At 50.1% G+C, this 21,516-nt stretch overlaps 1 protein-coding gene across 1 annotated transcript in view; it reads left to right on the top strand.

Annotated features, from left to right (window-relative positions):
* The window catches only part of MAP3K14 (mitogen-activated protein kinase kinase kinase 14), a 52,299-nt gene that overhangs the window by 18,417 nt on the left and 12,366 nt on the right, over positions 1–21,516 (top strand). The window contains exons 2-6 of the mRNA XM_064369326.1: positions 8,257–8,532; positions 9,970–10,039; positions 11,582–11,792; positions 11,899–12,567; positions 13,994–14,131. Of these exons, the coding sequence (XP_064225396.1) occupies positions 8,277–8,532; positions 9,970–10,039; positions 11,582–11,792; positions 11,899–12,567; positions 13,994–14,131 (1,344 nt within the window). The 5' untranslated portion in view covers positions 8,257–8,276. The remainder of the gene's footprint in view (positions 1–8,256; positions 8,533–9,969; positions 10,040–11,581; positions 11,793–11,898; positions 12,568–13,993; positions 14,132–21,516) is intronic.

Below are 21,516 nucleotides of genomic sequence, written 5' to 3' on the forward strand. Positions count from 1 at the left end.
GTGTCTTCTTCCTCAGTGTATTGCTAGCACTTGGCACAGGGCCCAACACCTAGCAGACCCAGTACATACCCAGGGACTGCCATGCATAAGATCCTTGCTCTGCAGCTAAACAGGACACTCTGGGGCCAAGACCTTACTCAACATGAAGCCCCAGCCTGCCTCCAGTCATTGGATTTGGAGGCGCTTTGTTGGGTGCCTAGAACTCTAGAAGTAATTATATCTTTTTGTCTTAAGTATTTTGTCTGATAGGAATATTACCTTTTTTTGGTTAATATTGGCCTGGCACATCTCTTTCTACCTCTTTTTTCCAACTTTTCTGGATAATTTTGGTTTGTTTCTTTTAGTCAGCATCTAACTGGATCTTTTAAAATCCTATCCAATTGGCTATTTTGTAATCTACTCACGTGTATTGTAGTTAATGACATGTTAATATTTTGCCTTATTTCTGCCATCTTAACTTGTGTTTTTAATTTTATATTTATTGTCCGTTTTGCATCTTTTTTCCGCCTTTCCTTGACTTTTATCAGATTGAGAGCATTTTCTATTTTTCCTTCTTTACCCTTCTGGTCTGAATTCTATTTCTGTTATTTTAGTCATTACTCTTAAATCAACATATATATTTAACTGTAATTTTTTCTAATAAAATTTAAACGTTTTTCTACATAAAGTCCCCAAAAAGGCAGGATCATATTACTTTTTACCTACTGAACAATCCATTTTACCCTTCTTCCTTATTATTAGTGTCTAGATTCTCATGTTTTAAAATTATTTAAACTGGCCAGGTGTGGTGGCTCATGCCTGTAATCCCAGCACTTTCAGAGACCAAGGCAGGCAGATTACCTGAGGTCAGGAGTTCAAGACCAGCCTGGCCAACATTGGGAAATCCTCTCTCTACAAAAAATACAAAAATTAGCCAGGCATGGTGGTACATGCCTGTAATCCCAGCTACTGGGGAGACTGTGGCAGGAGAATCACTTGAACTGGCTGAGGTTGTAGTGAGCTGAGATCACACCACTGCACTCCAACCTGGGCGACAGAGCAAGACTCCATGTCAAAAAAAAAATAAGATTTAAACTAATTTTTCATATTCAACTATTAATTATATTGACCAACATATTGTATGAGTTCCTGTGCCTACCATTGTTTGTTTTTTTTTTTTCTGGTTTACTTTTCTTCTTTGCAAAGCATATCCTTCAGTGGTTCTTTCAGTGAAGGCAGTGCCACCTTATCCAGAACTCCTGTTTGTATACGTGTATATTACAGGTGGATTTGTTTGATCATTTCAAGAAAATGAAATGACCTGTTAAAACTAATCAAGTTAAGTCATAACACGCCAGGAGGATATACTGATGTGACTGAACTAGAAGTCTGACAAATTGATGTCTGATTCAGCCCTGAATGATGAGACCCCCTCGTCGGTTAGGGGTCTTGTTTTGCTTCCTGGCTACATGGGCTAAGAAATTATTACCAACAGTAGATAGGCAGATGCTAGGGGTAGTAGTATCCACATGGGTAATAATACTGCTCAGTTCCTGGATGTTCTAGATGCCTCTGCCAACCAGATTTTATTCTAGGAAGGAACTGGAGATCCTTGGGTCCCAAGAGAATGGGCCAAGAGTGTCCTGGCTTGAGTCCATCCAACTCCATGTTGGATGCTCTAATTGTATAAATTAAGCCTCATTTGTTCCTGTAGGTAATGTAGCTCTCTAAGCCTTAATTTTTTCATCTGTAAAATGGAGATAATATTGCCAACCTTGCAGGTTTAGTGTGGAATGCATCAGCAAGGCAGATAAAGTTCCTGGCACAGTGCCCCATACACAGAAGACATTTATGGACAGTAGTGGGCTGTTACATTCCCTGGCACTTGGGAAACACTCATTGAATATTACAGAGTGGATGCAGAAGCCTACCATAAAAGGCTTCATTGATAAAGGATAAGTGAGATCTGGGCAGACACTGATAAGGAAGGAAGACAAGCAGGCACTCCCTGTGCGAGGAACAGGGTGGACAGAAGAAGAGAATCGGAGGCTTGCTCAGTGACAGTGATGCCCTGTTCAGGCAAGTGAGGGATCAGTCTGGAACAAACTGGGGGAAGGGCTGCAGGAAGGGCAGAGAGGGTAGAAAGGGGAGTGAGCATGTATGGGGACTTCTAGGTCCGCCTGGCCAGATGGCTGTTTTGCCAGGCCAGCTTGCTCTGCCTAACACTTGCCCTTAGTTCCCTTCCTTTTTTTTTTTTTTTTTTTTTTGAGACAGGGTCTTGCTCTGTTGCCCAGACTGTGGAGTGCAGTGGTGCAATCATAGCTCACTGCAGCTTTGACCTCCCAGGCTCAAGCAATCCTGCTTCAGGCTCCCAAGTAGCTAGGACTACAGGCATGTGCCACCATGCCTGGCTTATATTTTAATTTTTTGTAGCAATGAAGTCTCACTATGTTGGCCAGGCTGGTGTCAAACTCCTGGCCTCAAGTGATCCTCCTGCCTTGGCCTCCCAAAGTGCTGAGATTACAGGCGTGAGCGACCATGCTGGGCCCAGCCCCTCGCTTTGGATAGGTAGAGGCTTGCCTAGTGTGACCTGGTGGCCAGGCAAGCTGAAGGTTTAAAAGAGGAAGTCGGGAGAAGATTGGTTTTTAACCAATATCTTATTAAGGAAGTTGAGTCATTCTACTTCTGCTATTTATCCCCTCTGGGCATTCTGAGAAGGACAAGTTTTTACTTCCAGATGAAATAGTCATGAGAGGGATTTGCCCTGACCCCTTGCAGGCATTTTCAAGATGGCCCTATAAGACAGATTTTTATTTCGCTTTTGTGCATGGAGAATCAAGCCTCCAAGTATTGAATGAACTAGGTAAGGCTCAAGATACCTTGGCTATTTGGTGCTGAACAGAGAAGTCCCATCGTCTCAGTGATGGCTTTTAGTAGCCTGGTGACAGACACAGGAATGAACATTCATTTAGCCTCTTCTGTTGGCCAGTCAACCCGATTGGCATTTCATGTACTCTTCTTCATTCGGTCCTCAAAACAGCACTGAAGAAGCTAAGAGAAGAAACTCAGAGAAGTGAAGTGGCCAGCTCAAGGTTTAGATGTCGGCTTCAGAGGCAGCAGCCTACATTCAGCCCCACCTCTGCAACCTGCAACTGCATAACTCTTGGTGTGCTATTAAACTTCCCTAAGCCATATCTTCATGTCTGAAAATGAGATGACAGTAGGTGCTTCGTAAATATTGACACTTAGTGTTCTGAACTGGAGTCATCCGGTCCTCATAATCCTGACAGATGGAACCTCATTCTCAGAACTTGAAGGTTCCAAAAGATTTCCTAAGCCACTGGTTTCCAAACTCTTCTTGGAGAACTAGGATTTTGTAGAGGTTCTCGGTGGATGAAGGGACACTGAGCGTGTGGAGCTCTTTCAGCTAGGGCAGCAGTTTCTAATGTGAGTTACATGCCAGTTGCATGCATCTAGTTCTTTTAGTTGTTGGAAGTTAGGTATGATTTCATTTGACAAAAGTGGCCCCATTGCTCTTATTAAAAAATAAAACAAAACCATACTTGCTAAGACTAGAACCTATAACTTCTGGTTCTCAGTCTGGCATTTTTACTATGATGTGTTTGCTGTTAGGTTATCATCTTTGAAGATCAACATTTATGCTTTTGTACTTTCCAGTGAATCAAAAATTTGTTTACCATAAACCCCATTCCTAGGAACAGAAATTTTGCTGTCAGAGAAAACATCACTGTCATCACCTCAGAACAGCACCGTCCAGGAGAACGTTCTGCGGTGCCTTCGGCACTGTTGGGTGTGGTAGCTAGTGTAACAGGAACTGATTTTAAAATTTTACTTCATTTTAATTAAATGTAAATGGCCACATGTTGCTAGTGGCTACCATTTTGGACAGTGTTGCCTTGAGTATAGAGCAGGGGTCAGGCAGCAGTCCCTGGCCCTTTGGCATCGGAATCATCCAGAGAACTCGTCAAAAGTACAGATTCTGGGCCTAATGCCCAGTGTCTCTGGTTCAGCAGGCCTAGGAGGAATGCATTTTAAGAACTTATCTGGTTATTATAATCTGTGGTTAGATTGAAAACTGCCCCATAGGAGAGCTCTTCCTCGGAGTGGAAGAACAGAGCCAGAATCAGGCTCTATTTAGCCCCAACCCTGATCTTCCAGGGAGACTTGAGCAACCTTCTGGAGAATGGCAGTCCCTGGGAGAACCTGTTGAAAGCTATGGACCAAGTCTTCCCTGGAAAAATGCAAATTATATTTTCCTCCCTGAATCCATCCTTGAACCCAGATTAAGAACTCCTCATACAGCTATGCCCAGGGGTTGATCCCAGTAATTCCTGTCCCCAGCCTTCTCTAGGAGGTCATTGAGGCATCACAGAAGAAAGAACCAACAGTGTCTATGTATTGGGCCTCAAAGATTATGGGGTGAATTCTGCTCCTTTCCTTTCATCTTCTGTTGTGGTAGGCTTGTGGGTGAGCCAGGTGGGTTTGGCTGTTGCCACTGCTCATGTCCTCAACTCATGCAGAGAGCAGAGGGCCCAATGCATCTGGAGCCTGAATGAAGCTGGGGAGAGTGGGCTGAGGAATGGATCAGGAGTTTGACTTGCCTTCAAAGGTGGAGACATAACTGGCACCCACTTCGTCCTCCCCACACGCTGCAGGAGGTAGAAAGGGCAAAGCCCCAGGGCCACGAGCTGGGGTGACAGCCAGAGGCCAAAGTCCAGGGCTGGGCAGGCCCCCTAGCCAGCAGTCCTGGGCTTAGTACAGAAACATGATTTTTATAGACCCGAACGCAAATTGAAGTGGGGAAGGAGGAAGGGAGCAAGTGCGCCTGTGTGTGTGAATGTCTGCATATGTCTGCGTATGCATGTGTGTCTGTGTGTGCATGTGTGTCTGTGTGGGAGGTGGTGTTTGGGGATAGCCACTGTCAGGCCAGTGTCCCAAGAAGAGCCTCTTGAACTCGGAGGCTGTCGGTGATGGTCTGAGTCATGGTGATGTGGCATAGGAAAGCCAGCCACAGGATGGCTTTACAGCTCCCAGGCTGTGATTTGTGCCCCTGGGAGGTGAGGGTCAGCCTGTTTTCCCCATGCCCTTCACAAGTTCAGCTGCCATCTGCTGGGTCAGCTTCTCAGCAGCCTCCTTGTTACTGTCTGCCTGCCAGGCTGTGGGATGAGTCATTGGGGAACTGCAAAGGAGGCTCTGAGTGTGGCTGCCTCACCCTCAGCTTCCACTTCTCTGGGAAGAGGGAAGCCTGGTGTGCTCACTGAGAGGGGATCAGGGCCCTGGGCAGCTGCCCACCTAACACCAAGATGAAAGGACAATCTGGGACTCGGGATGCCTTGCAGCCCCTCTGGAGCTCTAGCTCAGGATGACCTATCCAGAAGCCTCAGTTAGGCCATGCCAGGTAGAGACAGGTTATCAGAGCCCCCGCACAGCTGGATCTTCAGCAGCCACGTGCCCTCAGAGCAGCGACTGCACCATCTGGCCTCATTTTTCTCATTCATCAGGCAGGACTCTCTCTTCATCCTCAGCACTCAGGATCATCCTATCTCCAAAGGTTATGGAAAAGCACTCTTTGTCCTTTTAGTCCTGCGTTCAGCCAGTGTCCGCTGCCTGGTCTGTGCCCCCTGTGCTATGCGTTGTGGAGGCACGGTGTTCAGAGCCCCTCCACTGCCCTCAGGAGCCTGTTGACCAGGGAGGACCTTAGTGTCCCCTCCTGCATTTGCCTGTAACCCAGGAGCTTGGGGAGTGGGCAGCATAGCCTAAAGAACCTGGGGTCTGGGTCCTGGCCATACCCCATCACACCCAGGCTGTGTGACCTTGGGCAAATCTCCACTGAAATAGGCCTCAGCTTCTTCAAATAGAAATGCGGAGGTCAAAGTCACTTCAAGCTCCCTGTGAGCATTCCAGACTGCTGTTAGGTTTGGAGACTTTTTGGTCTGTTGTTAAGATCTCGTTTCCCCTGGTGAAGAGGCTGAGAAAGGTAGGATCGACTCTGGGCTTAGGTCAGTTTCTTTTTTGGAGGTAGAGTGGTTTGGGGAGGTGTGTGGTGGGATGAAAGTACAGTTACAGGCCGGGCACGGTGGCTCAGCCTGTAATCCCAGCATTTTGGGAGGCCAAGGTGGGTGGATCACCTGAGGTCGGGAGTTCAAGACCAGCCTGACCAACATGGAGAAACTCCATCTCTACTAAAAATACAAAAATTAGCCGGGTATGGTGGCACATGCCTATAATCCCAGCTACTCGGGAGGCTGAGGCAGGAGAATCACCTGGGAGGCAGAAGTTGCAGTGAGCCAAGATGTCGTACCATTGCACTCCAGCCTGGGAAACAAGAACAGAACTCCATCTCGAAAAAAAAAAAGAAAGTATAGTTACAAGAAACATAGCCAGCCTTGAAGGACTTTTGCCTAATTGGATGTCAGAACACCCCTTAGACTTTTATTTTCTTTTAGAGACAGAATCTTGTTCTGTCATTCAGGGTGGAGAATGCAGTGGTGCAGTCTCAACTCACTGCAGCCTTAACCTCCTGGGTTCAAGCATTCCTCCCACCGAAACTTCCAGAGTAGCTGGGACTACAGCCACATGCTACCACCCTGGCTAATTTTTTTGTATTTTTTGTAGAGGTGGGGTTCCACCATGTTGCCCAGGCTGATCTTGAACTCATGGGCTCAAGTGATCCTCCTGCCTCAACTTCCCAAAGTGCTAGGATTACAGGCATGGGCCACTGTGCGCAGCCCCCTCAGACTTCTTAAGATCATCAGCTAACAGTGAGGCCACCCATTCGACCTCCTCAGCATCTGGCCTTTGGAACTAAATCCAGGCGCCCTTGCAAAAAGCTGGAGCTGCTCTGAGTTCAGAGCCAGGAGACCCTTGAAGACGGAGATGCAAGGACTAATCAATACTGAACAACAAACCCCACCGCAGCCCCCAGTCAAGCTGGCAGAGCCTTTCATAGCCATTGAGGTGGGAAGACCAGTGAGGCAGATTCAGAAGGAGGAGGGCTTCAGCCTAGTGCCTCAGCTTCCCACCATCTCACTCAGTCCTCAGGCCTCACAGGGAAAAAGGCCAGAGGCCTTAGAGTTCAGCTTCAAGTGGTAAGTCTCTCTGCCCCAGAAGCAGAAAGTGATCCAGGGTTCACAGAGTTACCACAGGGAAAACCTCTGTTAGTAGCAGCTGTAAGACAAACCTACCATCAGACACCAATTATTAAAAATCTGTCTGCATTTGGGACCTTCTCAGGCTGTGTCTAAAGCAAGTCACGCCTGAGAGGGGCCCCTACCCTTTAAAAACTCTCAGTCTTTAAACAGGTTTCCAAATGGTAACCGTCTCAAATCAGTGCTGTTCTCTTTTTTGCCAGTTCCAGTCTGCAGGCTGTTTGCACAGATTGTCGGCAACTCCGGGCTGCTCTTCTTTGCAGCTTCCTGGGGCTGGGCAAGACAGAACCCAGAGAGAAGTGAATTCTTGTGCTTTGTTCTTTATTTCTAGAGATATAGGTTGGTGTTAGGACCTTTCATATAAATTCTACTCCTGATGTTGCCTGAATGAAAAATGATACCTAGAAGTTTTCAGCCAATGAGTTTGAAGTTAGAGGAGGAAGCATGTTAGTTCCTTCTGGAGAGCCACTGACAGATGCATTGGGCAAGGAACCACGTGCTGAGCACCATTTGCAGGCTGAGTTTTAGACTTTGTAGGTCACATGCACACACACACACACACATATATACACACACATCTACCTCCTGCTAAGAAACGGAATATAACCTTGATTCTCTCCACTTGGAGAAAATTCGCTGTGGATGGTGTGAGTCAACATGTCCTCTCCAAAGGCAGGGCTTATGTGGAGTCAGTGAGGCTGTGGTTTTGGAGTCTGGTACTCACCACCCTGTCCTGGGGATGCAAAGTTGCCATAAAACAAACAACAGAAAAAGATTCAGCCACTATAAAGGCAGGAAAAAACCAACCGAGACATTTGCCCCACGCTGTCCTAGAGGGAGTGGGCTGGCATGGCATCCTTGCTGGACACAGTGGAGGGGGCGATTTATGAGGTGGTGCTGGGAGGACCAGGGGCCTGTGCTATGTGGAACATGTGTAGCTGTTGAGAAGTCAACTCTGTTACCCTTGAGGATGTTTGGAGGATGAGTACGTGTGGCATAAAGACGCAGAGACCCTTTGCCCCTGCCTTTCTCCCACAACCCACGGCTGGCCTGTGTTCCCCCAGGTCTGGGATTCTAAGTGACCTGCTCTGTGTTTGGTCTCTCTCAGGGTGAGCATGAGCCTGGGAGATGGCAGTGATGGAAATGGCCTGTCCAGGTGCCCCTGGCTCAGCAGTGGGGCAGCAGAAGGAACTCCCCAAAGCCAAAGAGAAGACGCCACCACTGGGGAAGAAACAGAGCTCTGTCTACAAGCTTGAGGCTGTGGAGAAGAGCCCTGTGTTCTGTGGAAAATGGGAGATCCTGAACGACGTGATTACCAAGGGCACAGCCAAGGAAGGATCTGAGGCGGGGCCAGCTGCCATCTCTATCATCGCCCAGGCTGAGTGTAGGGGCATGGGGTTGTTGTGGGCATGGGGCAGGTGGGTGGCTGGGCCCAGGGGTTCCCTATGGAAGAGAGAGGTTCGTGTCACTGCTAGATAAGATTCTCACGAGACACACCGAGAATCAGTGGCAAGTGGGGTTGTAAAAATGCACAGATGGTGAATGTGGTGAGTGGAGGCTGTGCCCAGCATGGCTGGAGCAGGGGAAGAGGTGAAAGGCAGGAGCACTTGGGACGCTGCAGAATCATCAAGCTGGCCATCAACCTTCTGCGGTGACCTTGAGCAGCCCGAGTGTCTGGAGAGGCCCCAGACAGGAAAGGCCAGGTCTCCTGGAAAGCCCCGCCGGGGCCTGTAGGCCCTTCACCACCTTCTACCTAGAGGCGGCCTAACCCCCAGGAATGAGCATCGTGCTCTTGAGCCTGCTGGGCCAGTCCCGGGGCGGGCAGCCATGGCAGGGTGAGGCCTGGTCTGGTCCTTTCTGCTTCTACTCATGATGCCTCATGATGACTAGTAATGGTGGCTTCCCTTGGAGACAGAAACTCCTAGGAGGGCTGGGTAGGGCCAGGAGTCCTCTCAACACCTTCCCTCAACCCGGGAGGCTTCTTGAGTTGGAACCTGGAGAGCTGGACAGCCATGCAGGCGTTTCTCCACACACACACATCCTGCCCGCGTCTCCCACTTCCTCCTGGTTGGTTTTTGAGGAGAGATGAGAGAATAAAAACTAAGATGCAGTGAGTGACATATTAATTTTTTTTTGGAGGTGGAGTCTCACTCTGGAGTGCAGTGGCGTGGTCTCGGCTCACTGCAACCTCTGCCTCCCGGGTTCAAGCAATTCTCCTGCCTCAGCCTCCCGAGTAGCTGGGATTACAGGCATGTGCCACCATGCCCCGCTAATCTTTTGTAATTTTAGTAGAGACAGGGTTTCACCGTGTTAGCCAGGATGGTCTCGATCTCCTGACCTCATGATCTGCACGCCTCAGCCTCCCAAAGTGCTGGGATTACAGGTGTGAGCCACGACACATAGCCATAATTTTTTAAAAAAACATACACATACATATATCCACACTTATATATACATACAAATATAAATATATAATAGCTGATATTTATCGAGCCGTTTTTCCTATGAGCCAGCCACTGTGTTGAGTGTTTTCTGTAGATCATCTTACTTCACTTTAAAGGAAGTGAGGCAGGCGCCCTATGATCCCCATGCTATAGGCATGGCTATTTCAGAGCAGGTGGCCGGGCCGTGGTCTGCTGTTGACCAATAAGCTGAGAAGCAGGGGAGACAGTGCAGGAAGGAGGCGTTGGTGGGGAGGGGACTGCCAGACAGGGGTTGTCTGCAAAGGAGGGGAAGGAAAGGGATCTCTGAGACAGCTCTCCCCTAAGTGCTGAATTCCTCTTCTTTCTCCTCTCTGCTAATGGAACTCTTTTTCCTTTAGGCGAGAATAGCCAAGAGTTCAGCCCCACCTTTTCAGAACGCATTTTCATCGCTGGGTCCAAACAGTACAGGTAAGGGGGAGAGAAGCCTGAGTGGGAAGGCGGGGTCCCAGCGTCCTTGTCCCCAGTGCTTGCCTGGGCCGCTCCTGCTGACCCCGGGCTCCCCTGCTCAGCACCTGTGCTTCAGCTCCTGGAACTCGCCCAGGCTTTCCTGGCTGAGCCGCTCTCTCAGCCAAATAAGCTTTTCAAAGGCTTTTCACAGCTTGTGGCTGACTGCCTCTGGGCCACATCAACTTGACATTTTATTTTTGTTCTCCTCAGAGTCCTTAATGCACCCCCTCGTTTCCCATCAACAGGGAGGGTGCTGGGAACCAGAGCTGCTTCCCCCCGCTGCGTGGCCGTCAGCACAGGGCAGTGGGCCTTTCCACTGTCCTCTATGGGAGAAACCTGCTGGCACCTCTTCTCCTGGGAGATACACCGAGTAGGGATGCGGGTGGTGGAAAAGGAGGGGGCAGACCGACTTGGTGGCCTCTTTGGAAAGGAAGCCAGGGTGGGGCACAGTCTTCCCAGGCTCCGCATTCCCCCACAGACGATTTTTGGAACACGAGTTCAAGCTAGAAACAGTTCCCTCCACATCACCAGGCAGGTTTTTGTATCATTGGAGTTTGGAACCTGGTAGTGATAAGACTGTGGGGAGGGCAGCCGCCTTGGAACAAGGAATGCTCAGTGTTTGGTGGGATTCCTTCTGCTCTCCTGGGTGCCTTTTGGCCCAGGGTAGGAGCCTCTGATAGACACGCTTCTTTCAGCTGTCCGAGAGAAGCCTGTAGGCCTCCAGTGGTCCCTGGCACTGCCGTGAGTCTGCCTCCTCTGTGGGGGCAGAAGATGAAGCCAAGGGAGGGTGGCTGAGGCCATGGTCTGCTCCACAGCTGTTCTGTAGCAATCCTTCTGTTGCCAGGCCCTTTAATACCTGGCAGGGATCCCAGGCCAGTTAGAGCCATGGTAGTGATGAGCCCCAAGGCCAGCAGAGAAGAGCAGGCTCTCCGGTACCAGGCAGCAGCCCAGGCTGTCACCTCCCACAGCAGCCAGGGACCCCAGGAACTGAGAGAGTGGAGGTGACCAGCCTCACCTGTTCCTTCGTCCGGAGGCAACAGAAACAAGCTGTGCTCAGTCCAAGCTGAGAGTGCCTGCCATGAGTGTGGCCCCCTTTTGGGAACTCCCCAGGGGCAGCTCACCTTGGAGAGCAGTGAGCAAGCTGTGTCTGCTCCCCCACTCTCCCCAAGAAGTGTGGAGCCTGCACCGCATCACTATAGTAACTAGCACAGCTTCTTGGCAGCTTGCTTTGGGGGCAGACTCTGAGCTAGGCTTTTTAAGTGAATTAAATTATTGAAGCCTCGTCTCCACCCTGCACGGCAGAAAATACCAAACCCATTTTATAAGTGAGATAAGTGAGAAAACTGAGGCTCCTTGGGGTTTAGAAACTTTGCCACGTTCACACAAGGAATGGCAAGCTGGGATTTGGCCTTGGGTCTTCAGGAGCCCAGACACAGCTATCTGCACCATTCCATCTTCCTGCCTCCTCGTGCTTAACATGCAAATCTGTCCCTTTTTTGACAGCCAGTCTGAGAGTCTTGATCAGATCCCCAACAATGTGGCCCATGCTACGGAGGGCAAAATGGCCCATGTGTGTTGGAAGGGAAAGCGTCGCAGCAAAGCCCGTAAGAAACGGAAGAAGAAGAGCTCAAAGTCCCTGGCTCATGCAGGAGTGGCCTTGGCCAAACCCCTCCCCAGGACCCCTGAGCAGGAGAGCTGCACCATCCCAGTGCAGGTGAGACCCTCCGCCCACTGCCCAGACCCCGGGCTCATGCGGCCTCAGAAATGGAGCTGTGCCTTGGGCCTGGCCCTGTGTGCTGACAGCTGTGTTTCCCCTGCAGGAGGATGAGTCTCCACTCGGCGCCCCATATGTTAGAAACACCCCACAGTTCACCAAGCCTCTGAAGGAACCGGGCCTTGGCCAACTCTGTTTCAAGCAGCTCGGCGAGGGCCTACGGCCGGCTGTGCCTCGATCGGAACTCTACAAACTGATCAGCCCCTTGCAGTGTCTGAACCACGTGTGGAAACTGCACCACCCCCAGGCCGGAGGCCCCGTGCCCCCACCCACGCACCCCTTCCCCTATAGCAGACTGCCCCATCCCTTCCCATTCCACCCTCTCCAGCCCTGGAAACCTCACGCCCTAGAGTCCTTCTTCCTGGGCAAACTGGCCTGTGTAGATAGCCAGCGACCCTTGCCTGGCCCACACCTGAGCAAACTGGCCTGTGTAGACAGCCAGAAGCCCCTGCCTGGCCCACACCTGAGCAAACTGGCCTGTGTAGACAGCCAGAAGCCCCTACCTGGCCCACACCTGGAGCCCAGCTGCCCATCTCGCAGTGCCCACGAGAAGTTTTCTGTGGAGGAATACCTGGTGCATGCTCTGCAAGGCAGCGTGAGCTCAGGCCAGGCCCACAGCCTGACCAGCCTGGCCAAGACCTGGGCAGCAGGGAGCTCCAGGCCCCGGGAGCCCAGCCCCAAAACTGAGGACAACGAGGGTGTCCTGCTCACTGAGGTAACTAATCCCCTAGCACCTGTGTATGTCCTTCCACCAGCAACCTGGGGGTATGCTTTTCTGTCTTTATCAGTCACTCATGCCTGTGGTGACAAATCAGACAGTAGGACAATGCTGACTATGGATGGAAAGTGTCACCTCTCACCCACCAACCTCACTTTTCACAGCCTTTTTAGCGTCTTCTGTTCTGAGTTCTTCTGGTTGGTCACCCCTGCTTGCTGAATGTGGGTGCTGCATGAATAATACACATGCTGAGGACCGGGGGAATCAGCCGGGACCCACTGGAGATGTTGTCACGGCCCCCGAGATGGAAGATGGGGACGAGACCCTTTTTCACCACCCACCTCCTTCCCTTTCTCCGCTTGTTCACTTCCCAAATAATTTTATAACTTTAAATGATTTTATCAAACTTTGATTTCTGGGTTTTATTCCAGCCAACCACTTTTTTTTCTTTTAATATATATGTGTTTTAAGACAGAGTCTCACTCTGTCACCCAAGCTGCAATACAGTGGTACAATCATAGCTCACTACAACCTCCATCTTCTGGGTTCAAGCAATCCTCCTGCCTCAGCCTCCCAAGTAGCTGGGACTACAAGCATGCACCACCACACCCAGCTAAATTTTTTTAGTAGAGACAAGGTCTTGCTGTGTTGCCCAGGCTGGTCTCAAACTCCTGGGCTAAAGCAATCCTCACACAGTGGCCTCCAAAAGTGCTGGGATTATAGGTGTGAGCCACTATACCATCTTATTCTATCTACTTTTTTTTTTTTTGAGACAGGGTCTCACTCTGTCATCCAGGCTGGAGTGCAGTGGCACTATATCAACTCACTGGGTTCAAGTGATTTTGCCACATCAGTCTCCCAAGTAGCTGGGACTATAGGTGTGCACCACCATGCCAGGCTAATTTTGTATTTTTTGGTAGAGATAGGGTTTCACCATGTTGGCCAGGCTGGTCTCAAACTCCTAACATCAAGTGATCTGCCCACTTTGACCTCCCAAAGTGCTGGGATTACAGGCATAAGCCACCATGCCCGACCTCTCCATCTACTTTCAATATCATCCTTGACCCTGGCCCCTCTTCACTGCTCCTCCCTTCCCTCCACCTTCTAGCTCCTGAGTTTTGCTTTTTCAGTGTCAAGGTCATTGGCAGTTCGGCTTCTGTCTCACCATCACACGTCTGGGATGTTTTTCATCACAAGGATCAGTGACCACAGCCCATGAACCTTGCCTTCACCTCATTCCTCTACCCCCTCTCTGGTGCTGTCTGGCTCAGAGCCCTGCCTTCGCCCCAGGGCTGCCTGGTTGTGAGGGCTCAGCTCAGCAGTCCTGGCAAGATTACCAGCTGGAGAGCCTTCCTTACTGTAGCCCTGTAGCCCTCTGCTGTCCTGACCACTAAAACCGGCCTCTCTCTCCTGCCAACCCCAGAAACTCAAGCCAGTGGACTATGAGTACCGAGAAGACATCCACTGGGCCACGCAGCAACCCTGCCTGGGCAGAGGCTCCTTCGGAGAGGTGCACAGGATGCAGGACAAGCAGACTGGCTTCCAGTGCGCTGTCAAAAAGGTATGCCAGGGCTGGGGGCTGAGTGAAGAGGGAAGCCAGGAAGGGGTCCTGGGTGTTCCCTCCGCCTTGTCAAGGACAGTCGTGGGGTGGCCGTGCGTCTGACTTGTGACCAGAGCTTGCTGTCAGTAGCCACCCAAGGTTGGCTGGAACGGGAAGGGAGCCTGTCACATGTCCTGGCCTGGCCGCTGCCCTTGGCATGTGTGTGTGTGAGAGGACACGCGGCCTTGGTGTCTCAATACAGCCAGGGCCCTGAGGGGCAAGTCCCAACTTGGAAGGTGCTTTGAGCGTCATGAAATTCGTGCTGCGGTAAAACCCCTGAATCACACAGGGGGCCGCTCCCCGACCTGGGCCAGATGATAGGGAAAGCAGTAGCCTCCACTGTCGGGCACTTCCAGGAGGAGGCCAGCCTCCGTGGGAGCGGGCAGAGCTCTGCCTACCGTCGGCCAGGTGTGCTGCAGTCCTGCAGGGCAGACGCGCTGAGGAGATGAAGCGTGGCAAGAGAGGAAGTCGCTGGCTGGGTGGCAGAACCCGGATTCAGACCAGGTCTGTGTGACCTGAGAGTTCAGCTTTGAACCACTTTTCAGGAAGAAGAGGAAAGAAGATAGACTTGTGGTGCTAGAGTTTTGAGTACAGGCAAAGACGTGAATTGCCTCTCCCACCCCTTCATCTCACTAACATTAGATGTGAGAGCAGAGAGGACGGTGTGGCCTCCTGTCAGATCACACTCTCCGGGCCCTGGGGGGATCGGTGGCGGCTGCAGACCCACAGGCCTCATGGGTGTCAGCCCTGCTCCCCGTCACCAACTTTCCCCCACCCCCAACTCTTAGATCACCTTGATTAGAAGCCACCTTGTACCCAGTCAAAGCTTTCAGCCTCAAAGCCAGCAGCGAGACTTAAGGCATGGTTCTGTGGCCCATCACCTTGGCCCTTTGGGCAGGGTGAAGTAAGCTCAGAGATAAACCTTGTTTCAGGTGGCTTGTGTCAAAGACGCTCCGATCCCCAAAAGGAAAGCAACAAATACAGGTTGAAAACCCGAAATTTGAAGTGCTCCAAATCCAAGGCTTGGAGCACCAACCCGACGCAGCAAATGCTGGCTGTAGCCAGAGCACAGAAGCCTGGCTCACGCTGGCCCCATTCCGAGCAGACACTGCCACCGCTGTCAGGGGTGCCTGTTGCCTCCAGGGGAGAGGAGGCAGCTGGGATGTGAATACACCTGGCTTCCCTGATGTCTGCTTGGGCTGGATGGTCAGACCAGCAAGGGGACTATCTGCAGGTACCACCCCAAACTTCAGACACGCTGCGTCAAATACGAAAGCTCCGCCCTCACCACCCCCGACTGGCCACACGTGCTGAGTGCATGCGTGCTGAGTGTTGAGTGAGTGCGTGCTGAGTTCTTGCCCAGTTCCTGCCAGTGTGGATCATCGTCTTCCACTTGGAGGCTAAGGCCACGTGCCTGACCTGCTCAGCTGCAGTTCCCCTCCCCAGGCTACCGGAGAAGGCTCAGCTGTCCCTCCTGAGAGGTGGTGGGAGGAGGGTGTGAGAGTGTGAAGAGACATGCACCCAGCACTGGGAGCTTAGTCACTGGGCTTCTCAGCTGTTCCCCTGCTGAGGACCTCAGAGTCCCAGGCAATAAGGTAAACAACCCTAATATAGTGGAAGAGCACAAATACTCCATGTCTCGCCCCTCGCACGCGCTGCAAGGCAGTCGGAAAAGCTCCAAGCACAAGGCCTGGACTTCTCAGCACAGGAGCTGCAGCTCAAGCCCACCAGAGCTGGCCACCTGCAGAACCACTTTCTTCCCACCCAGGGGAATTCAGTGGGGATGGCTCTTTGGCAGCCCGCACAGCTGCCTTTGGATAGGCAGACAGCCCCTCCTTTCCCTCAAGGCAGCGGTGTCCTTTAGGGTTTTCGGCTGGAAGAGCATAAGAAACAGTTCCCTGATGAGGGGGTGGGGACCGAGAGGGGGCCAGGCATCAGAGGTCAGGCTGCACATCAGGTCACAGCAAGTCCCCAACACCTCCGATGCTCCTTGGGGAGAATCCAGGTTGTGAGGCGTCACGTAGTGGTGCCAGCACTCCCTTCATCCTCCTTCTAGAACATCCTGATCCAGGTGCTGATTGGCCATGGGTCCAGGCTTTGAGGCAGTTTTTTTGATTATTGTTTTTTTTTGGAGACAAAGTCTCACTCTGTCACCCAGGCTGGAGTGCAGTGGTACGATCTCGGCTCACTGGAACCTCCGCCTCCCATGTCCAAGCAATTCTCCTCCCTCAGCCTCCCGAGTAGCTTGGACTACAGACAACAACGCCATGCCTGACTAATTGTTTTGTATTTTTAGTAGAGATGGGTTTTCACCATGTTGCCCACGCTGGTCTTGAACTCCTGAGCTCAGGCAATTGGCCTCCCAAAGTGCTAGGATTACAGGCATGAGCCACTACGCCCAGCTTTTTCTTTTCTTTTCTTTTCTTTTTTTAAGGTTTTGTTTGATCTTTCTTTTTTTTTTTGAGACAGGATTTTGCTCTTTTGTCCAGGCTGGTATGCAGTGGAATGATCGCAGCCCACTGCAGCATCAGCCCCACAGACCCAAACAACCCTGTCACCTCAGCTTCCCAAGTAGCTGTGACTTCAGACAGCCACCACCACACCCAGCTGATTTTTTATTTTTTGTAGAGGACAGGGTCTCACTATGTTGCCTGAGCAACCTCCCAAAGTGCTGGGATTACAGGTGTGCCCCACCAGGATCCCTTTTTAATAGAGAAAACAGCTACTTATTTACACACACATAAAAAGTCCAGGCTGGGTTCAGTGGCTCATGCTTGTAATCTCAGTACTTTGGGAGGCTGAGGTGGGAGGATTGCTTGAGGCCAGGAGTTGTAGACCAGCCTGGGCAACATAGCAAGATTCCATGTCTACAAAAAAGTTTAAAAAATAAAAAAATAAAAAAGAAATTTTGAAAGTCTAAAAAGATGTCTGACAAAGGGCAGTTACCTCTGAGAATACGATTGGGGAATGGAGACTGCGCTTTTTTGGAATCATTTGAATTCTTTTATAATAAGCCTATATTTGTTTGCAATTAAAAGTAAGATCAAGCCAGGCGCGGTGGCTTGATCTGGCCTCCCAAAGTGCTGGGATTACACCTGTAATCCCAGCACTTTGGGAGGCCAAGGCGGGCAGATCACTTGAGGTCAGGAGTTTGAGACCAGCCTAACCAACATATCGAAATCCCAAAAATATTTTAAAAATTAGCCAGGTGTGGTGGCGTATGCCTGTATTCCCAGCTACTCGGGAGGCTGAGGCAGGAGAATTGCTTGAACTCAGAAAGCAGAGGGTGCAGTGAGCCAAGATTGTGCTATTGCACTCCAGCCCAGGCAACAAAGCAAGACTCCATCTCAAAAAAAAAAAAAAGTGTTTGTGTGTTGCATGTATGGGCAATCACACATTTCTGAAGAATAGTTCATATCATTTACCAGATTCTCAGAGGGGTCTGTAGCCCAAAAAGGGTTAAGAATCCCTCCTTTTAGAACATCTGGCTCAAGTGTGCAGTTCTGGGAGCTTTGCTTTGGCTCTGCCGCTGATCTGGGATAATGTGGCCTTGGCCAAGTCAACCCAGCTGTCACCAAGCACCTGCTCTGTGCCAGACACTGCAGGGGCTGGGAACAGAGATGTGAAATCCATAGGCCTGACCTGAAGGAACTGGAGTTGTAATGAGGGATAAACATTTATATTGGGGCAAAGGTGAGCAACCTTCAGTCCTGGACACGTGTTTAGGAGGAAAACAGCACAGAGATCAAGGGGAGAATACCTCGATGGTGATGAGAAAACAAGGCGGGACCCTCTAATATTCATTGGGCATCTGTGCTCAGTACTGTGGTAGTTCTTTTCACATAATTTATGTTCCTGAAATCTTCAAAAGAATTTATAGAATCGCTCTTACGCCTTTTTTTTTATTGATGGAATAAAACAGATAAGAATACCACAGAAAACAAGAGGGAAGTTCAAGGAGGAAAAAGTGGTCCCCAGTGTCCAGCGTGCAGGCAGTTGAGGGGAGGAAGTGGCTTCTGGATCAGGCAGTAGGCTCATTGCTGAGAATGCTGTCACCTGGGGATGTTCGCTCCTGAATGTATTTTAAAACATTAGCATGGAGGCCACACACAGTGGCTCATGCCTGTAATCTCAACATGTTGGAGGCCAAGGTGGGAGAATCAGTTGAGCCTAGGAGTTCAAGACCAGCCTGGGCAACATGGTGAAACCCCATCTCTACAAAAAATACAAAAGTTAGCTGGGCATGGCACCTATAGTCTCAGCTACTTGGGAGGCTGAGATGGGAGGATTGCTTGAGCTCAGGAAGGTCAAGGCTGCAGTGAGCTGTGATTGTGCCACTGCACTACAGCCTGGCTAACTGAGCAAGACCTTGTCTCAAAAAAAAAAAAAAAGATCAGCATGGAAAGGCCTTCAGGAGGCAGAGTAGCTGGTGGCAGCTCAGGAGTCAGACTTGCCCAAGTAAAAGACTGGCTATTAATCCTTTATACCCAGTGACCTTGGGCTAATTACTTGTCCAGGCTTCGGCTTCCTCGTCTATAAAATAGGGATAATGATCCCACGAGCTTATAGACTATTATAAGATCTAAATAACTAATGCTTAGAATGGGCTTTACCAGGCCAGGCACAGTGGCTTACACCTGTAATCCCAGCACTCTGGGAGGCCAAGGTTGGCAGATCAACTGAAATCAAGAGTTTGAGACCAGCCTCACCAACATGGAGAAACCCCATCTCTACTAAAAATACAAAATTAGCCAGGTGTAGTGGCAGGCACCTATAATCCCAGCTACTCAGGATGCTGAGGCAGGAGAATCGCTTGAACCCAGGAGGCAGAGGTTGCAGTGATCTGAGACTGCAGCATTGCACTCCAGCCTGGGCAAGAAGAGCAAAATGAGAGAGAGAGAGATAAGAAATGAAGAAAAGAAAGGAAGGAAGGAAGGATCAACCTTCACCAGTGCCTGGGAAATGATAAGTGGACATTAGATAGTAGGCAGTCCAGCTCCCTCATTTTACAGATGAGGAACACAGAAGTTCAGAGAGGAGGGTTGGCCAGACGGGCAGCCAGCCTGGCCTGGAAAGCTGGGCTGCTTTCTCCACTGGCACAGACTTCTAAAGCACCTTGTGTTTTGAAGTACCTCCTCCCACCAGCTTTGGTCTGGGTGGTTGGAAATAATTTTAGCATGGCCGGGACACTCTAAGAGGACTTACAGATTTCTACAAAGTTAAAGCCAAGTTTCCCCAACTCCTTTGGATCACAGCCCTGTTAATATCTCAGTCATTGTTTCAGGGCAACCCAGGCCAAAACAAATACCCAACAGTTCTGTTTATGAAGCAATGGGGTCAAGTAATAAGTCTTTATCCTGACAACTTAGTAGCCATTTGAAAAGCAACACATAAGTTGAAAGAAAAAGAGTCCTTCCATTTGCAAACAGCCAGATTATTAATGGGATGTATGCCTTGTGCATTTCAACCCTTGAAATCAGATAGGACACCACCACCTTCATTTCCTATTACACATTTTCTCCTTGAAGTACTTTTAATCACATGACCTCCAAAAACCTGGCTTCATAGAGATACATTATCAAAGGGAATGTCGTGTGATCAAACTTTGAAACTGAACTGTCTCGAGCGAGTAGTTTACCTAGTGTCCTGCAGATGTTGCGGTGGCTTGTTTCTCAGTGTCAGATATCCATTTGGCACCTTCTGAGTTCTCTGCAGTGCCCCGGGCTGCCTCAGCTCAGTTTGGGAGTGGTTAGGCCGAAGACATTTGCTAACAAGTCCTGTGGTTGAATTAGTTCCAACTTAGGTTCAGAGGCTTTTTAAAAAGAGCTGGAAACACAGAGTCAAAGTTCATGGGAGGTGATTAACCAAACCAGATATTAGGTAACCAGAAGGGCGACATTTTCCACTGATAGGCAAAAGTCCAAAAACCCTACAGCGTCAGAGCTGTTTGCCAAGTCAGCAAGTCTGTGGAGATCTCTTCCAAGCTGGTTCTGTTACTGCCAGCGCCCCCTGGCGATGCCACTCAAGGCTTACATGAGAACCATTAGCAGCTGGGAAGGAGGACAAATCAGCCAGGTGCGGTGGCTCACGCCTGTAATCCCAGCACTTTGGGAGGCCGAGGCTGGCAGATCACTTAAGGTCAGGAGTTTGAGACCAGCCTGACTAACATGGTGAAACCCAATCTCTACTAAAAATACAAAAAATTAGCCATGTGTGGTTGTGGTTGCCTGTAATCCCAGCTACTCAGGAGGCTGAGGCAGGAGAATTGCTTGAACCCAGGAGGCAGAGGTTGTAATGACCTGAGATTGTGCCACTGCACTCCAGCCTGGGCAACAGAGTGAGAGTCCGTCAGGTCCGTCTCAGAAAAAAAAAAAAATATCTGAGTGTCACTCTTAAGAATCAGCCTCTCTGATGTGAGCTGGAGGAACTGAGGAGCTAGCATTTCCTGCGTGCCCACTGGTTGCCAGGCGTAGTGTTGGTTACCATCCTTCCAAATCCTTGCTTTACCCAGGAGCAGATACCACCGTCCCTGCTGTTTGGATATGGAAACACATGGATGGGAAGTGTGCCGCCTTGTTTTAAAAGGCCGAGCCAGGATCTAAGCCCAAGATGTTTATATCCAAGGCCTATTTCCTCTCATCAAGTGGCTGGTCCCTCCAGAAAGGAGTGGAGGATCCCAGACCTACCAGTCGGCAGTGGGAGTGGCCTTGGCCAAACCCCTCCACAGAGCCTCCTTATGTCCCCAGATGCCGGGAGACAACTACAAACAGAGTAAACACTGCCCTGTCTATGTGCACGTTTTAGTCCTCTGGGAAATAAATAATTATAAGAGTTAAGAAAAGTGTCGAGGCCAGGCATGATGGCTCACACCTGTAATCCTAGCACTTTGGGAGGCCAGCACAGGTGGATCACAAGGTCAGGAGTTTGAGACCAGCCTGGCCAGCATGGTGAAATCCCATCTCTACTAAAAATAAAAACTAGCCAGGCATGGTGGTGTGTGCCTGTAGTCCCAGCTACTCGGGAGGCTGAGGCAGGAGAATCGCTTGAATCTGGGAGGTGGAGGTTGCAGTGAGCAGAGATCATACCACTGCACTCCAGATTGGGCAACAGAGCAAGACTGTCTCAAAAAAAAAAAGAAAAAGAAAAGAAAGAAAAAAGGGCACCTGATGGAGTCCATCCAAATCTTGGTTCTTGACCAATAAGTCAGAAACCCAGCTTCTGAGAGTAGACATGGATGCTGATAAGCAAAAGGTCCCACATCCTAGAAATTGCCCAGACATTTAGCTGGAAGAAAAAATGTTCTGCGTTTGGCAGATATGAGGGCGGGCAGCATGCCAGCAGCCTGG

This window comes from Aotus nancymaae, unplaced genomic scaffold, assembly GCF_030222135.1.
Source record: "Aotus nancymaae isolate 86718 unplaced genomic scaffold, 86718_ANA_hifiasm-v0.15.2.pri h1tg000089l, whole genome shotgun sequence".
Lineage (NCBI taxonomy): Eukaryota > Metazoa > Chordata > Mammalia > Primates > Aotidae > Aotus > Aotus nancymaae.